The following is a 12,395-nucleotide window of genomic DNA, read 5'->3' on the forward strand; positions in this document are numbered from 1 at the left end:
GGAAGGGAGGATGTCACAAGTACGAGCTTCCAAATACCTAGAGGCACTCTTCAGAATAAGCTGTTTGCGAAACATGAGGGTCGTGTAGGTCACCCCACCATCCTTACCCAACAGGAGGAGAGGCTAATTTCTGAGACCATCAACCAGGTAGCAGATTGGGGTTTTCCCGTTACTGTTAGTGACGCCAGAGAAATCGTGCAAAAATATGTTACAAAACAAGGCAGAAATATTCCTGGATGGCCCAACAATGGACCAGGACCCGACTTTATTGAAAAATTTATTACCAGAAATAATATTAGCATTCGATTGGCATCTAATATTAAGCGTGCACGTGCTTCGGTTGGGCGCGCCGATATAATGGAGTTTTTCGATAACATTAAACCTGTTCTGGAGTCCATTTCTATGAGTTTAACTATGATGAGACTAATTTCACAGACGATCCCGGGGCCAAATAAGTTTTAGTTCGTAGGGGTACTAAAAGGGTTGAAGAACATTCGCGTTCAGCAATAAGTGTAATGGTCTGCGGAAGCGCAAATGGAATCCTACTACCATCAATGGTAGTCTATAAAGCCAACAACATTTACGAAAATTGGACTGTTTGTGGTTCTCTAGGGGCAGTTTATAATAACAGCAGCAGTGGATGGTTCGATATGAATCTCTTTGAGGGATGGTTTTTTAAACTGTTGCTGCCCCACGTCAAAGAAAATTGTAATCGTGAATCAGTTGTTCTTTTAGGTGATAACCTAGCCTCACATTTTTCTCCAACCGTGGTAAAGGCTGCTAAAGAAAATAATATTTATATGGCTCCTTTACCCCCAAATTCAACTCACTTTATGCAGCCTTTGGACGTGGCTTTCTTTGCTCCCATGAAAAAGAAATAGAGGGCTATTTTAGACGATTAGAGAAAGACCAGTCGCGTAAAAGGCACTCTGCCTAAAGAACACTTTCCGAATCTTCTGGATCGCTTGTGGAGATCTCTACGGGAAAGAGTAGAAGACAATTTAAAATCCGGATTGCGTGCCACCGGAATTTGTCCATATGATCCGCAGCAGCCTTTATCCAAATTGCCAAAAACTCCAATTGATGCATCTACGAGTGATATTTTGAATGATAGTTTATTGGAGTTTCTTCAGGAGACACGTGGACAATCAAGCACTAACCCTAAACGAAAGCGAGGACGAAAAATTATTCCCGGCAAAGAAGTCGATTGTGAAGAAACTAAAGAGGAGCAAGACAAGGAAAAACTAATTGAAAATGAAAATAATGACAAAAAGAAGATTGCGGGAAACAGGAAAGGCAAAGGAAAAGCAAAAATTTTTTAAAAATCGACATTAAAAGATGTCAATCAACCATCATCCTCAAGTACCCACAATGAAGACGAATGCGGAATTTGTGCTGCTTATTGGTCTGGTTATACTGGACCAAACTGGATTCTATGCAATGGTTGTTTTAAATGGATCTGTGGTATTTGTAACGAGGGATCCAACTAAAAATATTATACCTGTGAGGCATGTGAAGATGATTAGTATTTATGTTATTTTGATTTAGTTCCTTTCTTTTACTGTGCCAAATATTAGAAAAATATTTTTTGTTAGTTTTTAAGTGTTTTGTTTATTTTGTTTAAGAATATAGAAATTTCATTAAAAATAATGAATGTTTTATTTAAAAACAAAAAAAAAAGCCTAAATTGGCGCCAAAGGAACCCCAGGATGGGCCTACATTATGTTTATTAACATTTCCGTCTGGGTGCCAATGTAACCCTAAACTCGGGGGGCTACTTTGGCACCCATCTTTTTAATTTTTTTTTCGAAAACGGTTTATTGTAAAAACCCTATTTTAAGGCAGATTACAAGTTGACCCGTATTGTTACTCTCACTTGATTTTTTTCAAGTTGATTCGATTATAAATGCAGCGCCTAGAATCAAAAATGCCTCAAAACCTGCACAAAGTAGCCCCGTTTTACGGTATATCATATCAAGAAAACCGTGCCAAATGTGACGAAATGTTAAACCTTTGCGAGCCAATACTAGGAGAGACGTCACGGGCTAATACTCTAAAAATAAAAAAATAAACGAAATTTAATTTACTGTTTACTTCTTTTAACAATTTTAGGCGGTATTCTGCCCGCATCAAAATCCTTGAACAGCTTCACAGTGGGCTTATAGAGCATATGCGAGGCATTCTTGGCGAAAATAAAGTCCAAATGCACAAAACTTGGCCCCAATTCTTCCTCGTATATCACGTTCGATAAAATGCCTATGAGTTCTTGATTGTCCTAAAAAAAAAATTAAAAACCGCTCTTTTGAGTCTAATAGAAATTTACCTCTGGAACGCTCAAAGAATCAGTAGCTCCATAGAAAAAAGCATTGGGAACAGTCGTTGCAGTCAAATTATAACGTGGGGGTACTGCCCTTCCGTACACCGCCAAATTCGTTTGCTTACCATAGTCATATTTACGAAAATCCCCTGTAAATAGCATAAATTTATTAACAAGATATGGGTGGCTATAAAGCTTACCTCTATTCACATTATCCATATAATGTGTGGCCTGTTTTACTGATAGGCGGGGAAAGACACTGGTAGCTAATTCCACTATATCCTAAAAATATTATTATATTATTTTATAGAGTAGATCTTTCATAAATCATACTTACATCTTCCATAAGGGTGGACAAATTGGAGCCAAAGGACGAGAGGGCCACCTTGCAAAGTCTAAACCATTTAGGGTCGGCGCACATTTTCCTAACCAAATCGCTCAATACTGAGTAAAACACTGGAGGGGTTAACTCAGTAACGCCCATAGCACCATATAAGTTCTAAAACAAGACGATGAGTTAAGCATTTGATTGATTTTTCATCTGTGTCACCTTGAAGAGATTGCTAAGTTGGCACAAAACTTGCAGAAAAGGATAATCCACTTCTTTTAAAAGTACTGCCGCGGCATAGTTGACGTTCAGTTTAATTTTTTCATTATATTCGGGTTTTTCGGAGATCAGTGCGTACAACTGGGGTCCGCCAGACGAATATCCTACATGGAAGATCTTCTTTTGTTGGGTTACGTTTAAAATGTGGTCTATGCTTGCTGGTAAGTCATAAAGGCCAACCTCGTGGAAACTAAAAGTTGTAATATAACTCATTTTGACCTAAAGTAAGGTAAGTTAATTGTAAAAATGCTGAAAATATTTTGTTCTGCATAAGGAAAAAATTACAGTTAAATCTATTTGTGAGGAAATTTATAGGCAAGTTGAGGGACAAGAATAGTCTTACCTATCTGGCATGTATTAAACAAGAAATGTATTTTAAAAAAATATAGAAAATACTTTCAATTAATTTAATGTTTTTTAGAGCATTTTTTTATCCAGGCTTTTAAAAAATAATTTTTATTTTATTCCAGGCATTTATTGACGTAATTTTTTAGATCTTTGAGGATTCACTGAAAAATTTTTACTTTTCCTCCAGATTTTTTGGGTCGTTTTAGATTGCTGCAAGCTGCTTTTGATCCGGATTACTTTTGTATAACTGAAATAGTGGTAATGTTGGTTTTTTGATATTAAGAGCCATTCTCTTAAGATCGTCAATTTATGGAAGTTTTTAAAATCAAAATGAACCCATTGGCATGATAGTTTTTCACATTTTTTAGATCTAGAATAATGGTTTTGTATTGATAGGATGTGATTCATCATTCAACTTTTCCTAATGGTTTAAAACATAATGTAAAATCCATTTACTTGTATTTATGTTAAGCATTTTTATATATATAAATAACTTGTAGAAACTTAAATGAATTCTATTTGTTAGTATTCTCCACTCTTTATATTCTTCCCTGAGAATTTTATTTCAGACATTTGGAATCACTTTTTATAAAGAGGTTGATTTACAAAAATGCCAGACCGAGAGATACGTCATGCGCCATCTCGTTCTATAAACACACAAATACAAATTCTACCCCCAACCCTACCATAAATCCTACCTCCAATTCCAATATTCAGGATCGTTATTCCAGTCCCATTTGATATGTTTCCTAGGATTTTGACACTCGGTCCCTCTGGAACAGAACAGCCACACGTCGAATCCCCTGTCGGCAAAGTAGTAGGCTGCCGAGTATTTTTTACCCAATGTGACGAAATTCGCCGGGGAACCCCCAGAGCTATGTACCAGTAAGATGGCGCTTTTATTGGTCGGTTCGTTTTCGGATTTTTTCAAACCGTGTGGGATGCGGTACATGTTTAAGATGTAGCCGTCTTCGGTGGTGACGGGGTGGATTTCGAGTGGGTAACCGTGACGCTTAACACGTTGTTCCTATAATCGATCACATAAGGGTTTTTAATGGTAGTAACATTGGATTAGGGTAGTCTAAATCGATGGCTTAACTACAATACCCCATATCTGACAATTTTGAGATTTTTATTGCATTAGGTTTATTGGTTTGTATAGAACGTTGTGTCAAAACCCTGTATCGTACAAAAATTAAGGAAGTCTTAGAAATTGCTTTTACTTATTATCTCGTATTGGCTGTCAGATGACTTGTGCATAAAAATAACCCGTATCTTTCTGGTATCTGTATAAATTTTAATTAACTTAGGATATTAACAATAATTGATAAAAAGGGCTAATATTGTGACGTCTTACTATAAGGGGTAATGACTTTTTGTTTTGTACAGATTTGCATACTAACTTTTAGTAGATACCGGCTATTATTCATAAGCCTGTGATATCAAAATTTAAAGTCTTATGAGTACAAATATTTTAAAGAGTGATCAGGGGGCTTGTCCACAACAAACTGTGTAAGAAATAGACAATTTGAAGAACATGTATCTCGATAATAAGAGATTTGTAACCCCTATATCTATTTTATCCACTTTTTTTTTGTTTTGACTTCCTCTATCATCCACTAAAGTATTGTGTGAAAGTGCCACAGATGGGAGCCCAGTACCGATAGAAGGAGATTTTTGAAATACTACTGATTGGCATGATACTGAAAATAACTTACTTTCGCTGAGCAACATTCAACAGGAAAAATTTCCAGAAGTCCACATGAGCACCTTGTAAAAACAAATAAAGTAATAGAAAGTACTAATTGAGATACTTCCTATTTAGAGCAAACTTGTTTATTGGAAACAAACAACTTACAACTTAATTCCAATGACGACTATATCATTGAAGAAGATCCTACTTTTCCAATAAAACTGGTAACAATGAAGAAAAAATAGACATTTAGAGGCGCTTAGCTGAAGAAATTAGAGTAAGACGAATAAAGAGATAAAGGTGATGTGGAAAACTGTAACAGACAGACAACAAAATCTAGAAGAATGCATGGATTGGAATACGTTGGTTTCCAAAGAAATAAAGATCGCAACTATCCTATGGAATAAAGCAACCAGAGACAGGAGTATATATCATTAGCATGCACGAAGTCTACAAAGCATTTCTGTGGGACGTTCTCGGAGGAAAAGAGGAATCTTATCGTCGGTCATCTCACGAAGTGGCGTATCTAACAAAATTTTCAGAAAATAGTTAAGCCGGCAAAACGAGTTGCTTTGGAACTCACTTTGATCTTACGAAGCGGCGTATCTGTAACTGTTATGCCAATAGTGCAAATGTATATTGCATTTTTGGTGTATCTTACAAAATACCCGTACGATATCGCACGAAAAGTCGAATAGTAAGATACGCCTATTCGTGTGAACACTGGTATTGACGATAGCGGCGTATCTACTATTATTAACCTGTTGGATCTCGTTCGGAGACGGTACACGGTCTGTGCACACTGTAAGGAAAAGAGTGATCACATCGATAGATTTCCCAAGATGGAATCACATTGTCGTGCTAGCACGACCAAGATGTACTTGCATCTAGATTTGAATCTAAGGAGAATGCATGGTATGTATCTAGATAAATTACAGAAAATTGGAAGGATGGAAAAAATTTTTTTATACCTATAGAAGAGTTTTTAAGACTAAAAATTTATCTTTTCACTCACCAAAAAAAGATTTGTCTTCTCTTTGCGTATCCTATAGGGAAGGCGAAGAAAGCGTTAAAGAGAAACTAAAAACTCGCTACGATATTCATATTGCCGAAAAAACAAGGGTTCGTTTACTGAAATCCCAGTGTAAAAAAAAGCCATAGAAGATTCATCCAGTGTGTGTGGTGTTTTTGACTTACAACAGGTGATTTATGTGCCAATTTCCAATGAAAGCGCCATTTTTTATAAAAGTCGTTTGGCTACATACAATTTTACGTTTTATAACATAGCAACGAAAGAGTGCTTTTGTTTCGTGTGGAACGAAGCAGTCAGTAAGCGTGGTTCTTCTGAAATAACATCCTGCGTATCACAAGTTCTGGAATATTATAGTATGAAAGGTATTCGGAATTTTTATTTGTACGCAGACGGATGTTACGGCCAAAACAAGAATTCCATCGTCGCTTCTATGCTGATTCATTCCATAAGCAAATTTCCCACAATAGAGGAAATCTCTTTACGTTTTTTTGAAACAAATCATGGGCAGAGCGAAGGAGATTCAGCCCACAGTGTTATCAACAGAGCTATTTCCAAAGCTGGTAATATATTTTGCTTTCACCACTATACCCAATAATTAGTCTGGCACGAACAAAAAGACCTTACAGGGTTATTCCAATGCTGTTCAGAGAATCTTATCTTCTCTTATCTTATCTTCTTAGCATCTTAAGTATTAGAACCAGTGAACGTAGCAAGAACGTTAAGTGGACTGACGTAATGGAATTATTAGTTAAACAAGCTGACCCTCTTAAAATATTTTTTAAAAACAGCCATTTAGAGCCTGAATATGACTGTATAGTTCTAAAACGTGTAAACCTTGATGTATCAGCATTAGAACTACCTCAACTAAACAAGGAACTGCCAAAAATATCTGAAAAAAAATATAAAGACTTGATTTCATTGTGTCAAGGAGAAACTCCAGTAATTCGTTCACCGGAGCATCAACAGTTTTTCCTCTCTCTTTCCCACACTGACGAATAGGCATAACTTGGGAATATGAATTTAAATGAAGTTTTGTCACTACTAATATTATTAGTAATACTTAATACTTTTTTTGTTTTCAATATTATAACATGCAGAAAACACTGTTAATTTTCGTTCAAAGTGTTTTTTTTGTTACAGCATAATGATATTTTCTTCATTTGTGAATTTGATTTATTTGTTTTTTAATGCTTTTTTAATATTTTGATTACTGTATATTTTATTTTGTCATAAAATATTATTTGATTTTTAACTAGCTATTTTTTTGTGCCTACTTAGTTTTCAATATTTTTTAAGGAGAAGAGACGTATCTGCATTCAAAATTATTTTTTTCGAAAGCGTAAATAGTTATAACGCTTTATGCGACAGTTACTCATAGGCTACATAGCAGTACGTAACATATAAAAATATTAGATCTGAATCTCAATTATTTCCGGCTCTTCGGCAATTCAAATATGAAGCATTTTCGTTTTTTGCCTCTCCTGAACAATTTGCTAAATGTAAGATGCGCCACTTCGTGAGATGACCGACGATATGTTCTGAGCTTTTTGGGATAAAATGGACTGGAAAGAAGAAACAAGGCTTACATAATAGGTAACATGGAATATGCAAAAACAAAAAGGTCTTCGAAGGGTGAAGAACGACGAAGAAGAAGTGGAACCTATTACTAATATTTTAGGAACAAAACTAATGAAAAAAGAAGGTCTGCAAGAAAATGTTTATCTATAACAGAAGAAAACTCAAATACAAGTGCGGATCAAAAAAGATCAAATAATTTAGATCAAGAAAAAAAATTGTGTGGTTGATTGGTCCAACATGCTACCTAAAATGCCCTTTCATTATTGTCACAAGAACACAAAGAAAAAATTTTCACAAACACTTTTTCAGACCAAAGCTCAATTATATAGAGAGTTTTTGAAGTACTGCGATAATAACAGCCTGGAAAAATCATCGTACGCTATTTTTGACCAAATAATTTGCGAATTATTAAATTTAAAATTAAGAATATCGATCAGTCAGCTTACGCATCACACATAGAAAGGAAAAATCTCACAAGAAAAAGATAAAGAAGATGCTATCAACTACAAAAATTACACTTTTATAATGGATGTTCAAGCTCAAATAACTGCCGCGTCTTAAACGCGCCCTATTTCCCTGTGTATCCATGAGTGAATGACATAAAGTCGCTATTATAGTCTAGGCGAATTGTACTTTTTAGGGAAAAAATTGTAATCCGGAAACTAACGACGGGAAAAGGTTTGGGGGTGGGTATCAGGAACTAGAAAAAAATTCATGTAGGAGCAGGTTAAGGGAAGTAAAGTTTTGGGGGGGTGAAAAATTGTACCTTTTCGATTTGCGGCGAAAGTTGACGTCAAAGAAAAAAATGTATAATGGAAAAGTTGTAGATAATAAAAAAAATTTACAACTTTTATAGAGGTCACTTTGTGACATAACCTCAACATTTCCAAGAAAATCGCGAAAAATTGCTGTTTTTTAATTTTTTTGTTTTTTATTTTTCATTTTCGGACAAACACACTGATTTTGATCAAACTTGGCAAAAAGATACTTTCATGTGTCCTTAAAAACCACAAATTTTTTCAAACCGAAATATTAAAAATTTTCCGAGATATTAAGTTTTTAAAAAAAAATTACGTTTTTTTCAATTAAAATTTGTCCTGCAAAAAATCGTCGTAGGAGGTTCATCTAGTGTTTATCTACTTTCAGATAAAATTAAAAAAATAGACTTGCCATTTAAAATTGTGCTCAAAAATGCAAAAAACTAAAAAAAATTTTTTTTCAAAAAAATTTTTACAATAATTGTTAAGAATTTGTTTAAATTTTTTGAAAAACAAAAAATCTGATTACACCATTGAATTCTACGGGAAAAAATACAAAAAAACATATATTTTGTTATTTGATCGTAAAGTTAATTTCTTGATAATATTACTATAAACATTCGATTGCATTGATATACTTAATACTCCGGCTACTAAGGGGCGTGGGATCTCATTGATTTTACTATTTTTACGATTAAATTTTACATTACTTAATATTTTACAATGTGCTGAGTCTATTTTCGAAGGTTACTGTGCCAAATTCGCTTTCTTCAAGGCCGTATGACAAAATTTTTGGCAAAATAGACAGTTTTTCCTAATTTTCCAAAAAAAATTAATACATTATCGGCTTACCAACTTATAATAATGCATTTTAATATTTTTAAAATTGAAATAATCAATCACAGTATTTGATTGGATGGTATAACAGAAAAAATACACAATAAATTTTATGAAAAAAAGGAATGTTTGAAATTATTTATTATTAAATGTATTACAATCATGTGTTTTATTAAAGTAAATAACTAAAATTATCATTTTCTTATCTAAAATATTTTTTTATTGACTTTATTTATAAAAATCTATTAAGCTAATCTCGGTCTTTTCACTAAATTCATCGCTGCATCGTCATCCTGTAATTGATCGTTTGATTCTATTTCTTCTTGATCATCATTAAAATCTTCTCCATCGCTAAATTGCTCAGACTCTACATTTTCTTGATACAAGGAAATACTTGGTTGCTCGAATGCATGCACAGTTGGTGGTAATTTTTCTAATTGAAAGGTTGTCTTTGCAGTCAATACTTTGTATCGCTGAACTCTTAAATCGTCTAGAGATGATGTGGTATCCGTAGCGTTATAAACTGATGCAATTAAAGCGGAACCATTTCGAGCAATAGTTCTTGGATCTGTATTGGGCTCGTAAAAAGGTTTTATTAAATCTGATAGGTTCCGAGTTTTTTTATAAGCAAATCGACCGTGGTTTTTTTACCTTTACCTGCAAAACTAGATATGGTATCGCATCCAGTGAAGCAATGTAAAAAAGCGACAATAGACCGATAACATTCAAACTTAAAACTGTTTGAAGAGTAAATACTGTCACTTACATTGCCTCCTCCTGCTTTAAGGAAAAAAATCGGTGCATTTGCCGAATTGAATTGATTCAACAAAACTAAAAGGTCGATATCTTGGCTAACTACAACAACAATTTTTTTATATTCGTCAACTCCTGTTGCGGAGTTTTTAATTTTGTGGCTATCAGGGATCTCTACTGCTGTCTTTATAATCATAGCATCTGCATCTTCTTCTGCTTGTTGAACTTGTAGATAACTGCTTTATCAATTCAATTTTATTTTTATCGTTTGACAAAAATTTATCTTGAGCAATTGTTATTTTTACGTGAGATTCAAGACGAAAAGAAGGAAAGTTTGAAGAACTTTTTCGTCTTAAACGTTCCATTGCTTTTGTCGAAACTGCAGTGGAATGTTCTTCACCTGCCTCATCGTCTATGTACCCATCAAATACGAAGCAGCTGTTTTCGGCATAATGATTTCTTACAAAAGCCAGGTATTTGTTGATAATAACTTCAATTGTATCATTTTTTACCCAAACAACTTTACGGATGAAGTAGCCACCATCGATAATATGTATTACATTTTCGGTACTAAGGAAAACTTCAATTGTCGTGAAGTAATCAAACAGTTGCGATTTAACATTTTTCCTGAAACCGTTTTCGGTAAAAAGTGATAGCGGGAACGGAGCCAGTTCAAACTTCAGATAGTTTTTCATGTCAGCTGTGCTACTTCTGTTAACGCATAACCGTTGAAATAATAATAATGGATTTATCGCAACCGTTTCATCACTTACTTTTATTGATGATTGAACACTTTTCAGTGATAAGACTCTGTTTTCTCTTGTAAATTTGACACTTTCAAAATCCTTATCTATTATCGATTTGATTGACTTCATACCCATTTCGTATGCTTTGTGGCAGTTGATAGAATCATTTCCAACAATTCCAGAAAATATAGACATAATATTTGTCGACTCTGGAAATGGATTATATCTCTTGAAAAATTCTAATAATTTATCAAGATCTATAGCATCTCTCTTGATCCTACTGTCTGTCGAATCAACATGTTGTTCAGAAGTTAAATAAGAAACGTTGCAAAAGTTTTCCATTTCGTTGCAAACTTCAATCAGAATTATCATAGTTAAAACAAATTTTGTTATAACACTTTCGCCCATTCCTCGCCCATGCGTAAGCCCACCCTGCGTCTTCATTGATCGCATTAAAAATTGTTCAATTATCATATCAGTCCAAACTCCACACCAAAGTTGTGCGAGCGTCTAATTGTAAAATATCCCATTGAAGTGAATAAATCAAATTGATATTCATCCATATCATCTTCTAATGATAGCATTTTGCCAAAAATTTAGTCATACGGCCTTGAAGAAAGCGAATTTGGGCACAGTAACCTTCTAAAATAGACTCAGCACATTGTAAAATATTAAGTAATGTGAAATTTAATCCTAAAAATAGTAAAATCAATGAGATCCCACGCCCCTTAGTAGTCGGAGTATTAAGTATATCAATGCAATCGAATGTTTATAGTAATATTATCAAGAAATTAGCTTTACGATCAAATAACAAAATACAAAATGAGACCTGGATGAACCTCCTACGACGATTTTTTGAAGGACAAATTTGAATTGAAAAAAAACGTCATTTTTTTTTTTAAAACTTAATATCTCGGAAAATTTTCTATATTTCGGTCTAAAAAAATTTGTGATTTTTAAGAACATATGAAAGTATCTTTTTGCCAAGTTTGATCAAAATCAGTGTGTTTGTCCGAAAATGAAAAATAAAAAACAAAAAAATTAAAAAACAGCAATTTTTCGCGATTTTCTTGGAAATTTTGAGGTTATGTCACAAAGTGGCCTCTATAAAAGTTTTAGATTTTTTTATTATCTACAACTTTTCCATTATACATTTTTTTCTTTGATTACAACTTTCGCCGCAAATCGAAAAGGTACAATTTTTCACCTCTTTTCACCCCCCCCAAAACATTACTTCCCTTAACCTGCTCCTGCATGAATTTTTTTCTCGTTCCTGATACCCCCCCAAACTTGCAACTTTTGGCATTTAACTATAAAAGTGAAAAAACGAACAAAAACTCACCATGTTCAGATAAACTTCAGGGTGTAACGCTAGGGCATAAAACCCACTACATACGAAAACCCAAACACACCAAATCCAGCCCATCGTCGTTATAAAATACGGCACCAAAGTTATTTGGGGACTAAAATTGGTCTAATACAAAAATGGCCTTCCTTGAATACTGCACTAATTATCGCGTCATTACGCGAAACATCTTTATATACTTAAAACAATCTTTAATTAGGTAATACTGTTTCAAGTTCAACACGTGTTTTTAAAAGCATACACTTTTTACTCTCCTAATTGACGAATTAATCGGATTAAGATTATAATGGTGAAACGGGAATGGATTTAAAGGGTTCAACGATGTTATTTATCCTTTAAAAAAATTCTGAGAAGGATGG

General features: G+C 34.0%; 1 protein-coding gene across 1 annotated transcript; it reads right to left on the reverse strand.

Annotated features, from left to right (window-relative positions):
• Window positions 1-2,060: 2,060 nt before the first annotated feature.
• On the reverse strand, window positions 2,061-12,186 carry LOC126734322 (gastric triacylglycerol lipase-like). Its single transcript, XM_050437897.1, has 7 exons — window positions 12,013-12,186; window positions 3,971-4,299; window positions 2,868-3,114; window positions 2,655-2,816; window positions 2,518-2,599; window positions 2,324-2,466; window positions 2,061-2,275 (listed from the first exon to the last, which is right to left on the reverse strand). Exons 1-7 carry the CDS (start codon window positions 12,094-12,096, stop codon window positions 2,084-2,086), a joined length of 1,239 nt encoding a protein of 412 aa, XP_050293854.1. The 5' UTR covers window positions 12,097-12,186; the 3' UTR covers window positions 2,061-2,083.
• Window positions 12,187-12,395: the final 209 nt, after the last annotated feature.

This window comes from Anthonomus grandis, chromosome 3 (assembly GCF_022605725.1).
Source record: "Anthonomus grandis grandis chromosome 3, icAntGran1.3, whole genome shotgun sequence".
Lineage (NCBI taxonomy): Eukaryota > Metazoa > Arthropoda > Insecta > Coleoptera > Curculionidae > Anthonomus > Anthonomus grandis.

Bases quoted from the DNA above. Each gene is read 5' to 3' on its own strand.
- LOC126734322 (XM_050437897.1), bottom strand. From the start codon at position 12,096: ATGGGCTGGATTTGGTGTGTTTGGGTTTTCGTATGTAGTGGGTTTTAT. The intron at 2,467-2,517 runs GTAAGCTTTATA...TGCTATTTACAG, and splicing joins TATGGATAATGTGAATAGAG to GGGATTTTCGTAAATATGAC. The intron at 2,276-2,323 runs GTAAATTTCTAT...TTTTTTTTTTAG, and splicing joins ATTCTTTGAGCGTTCCAGAG to GACAATCAAGAACTCATAGG.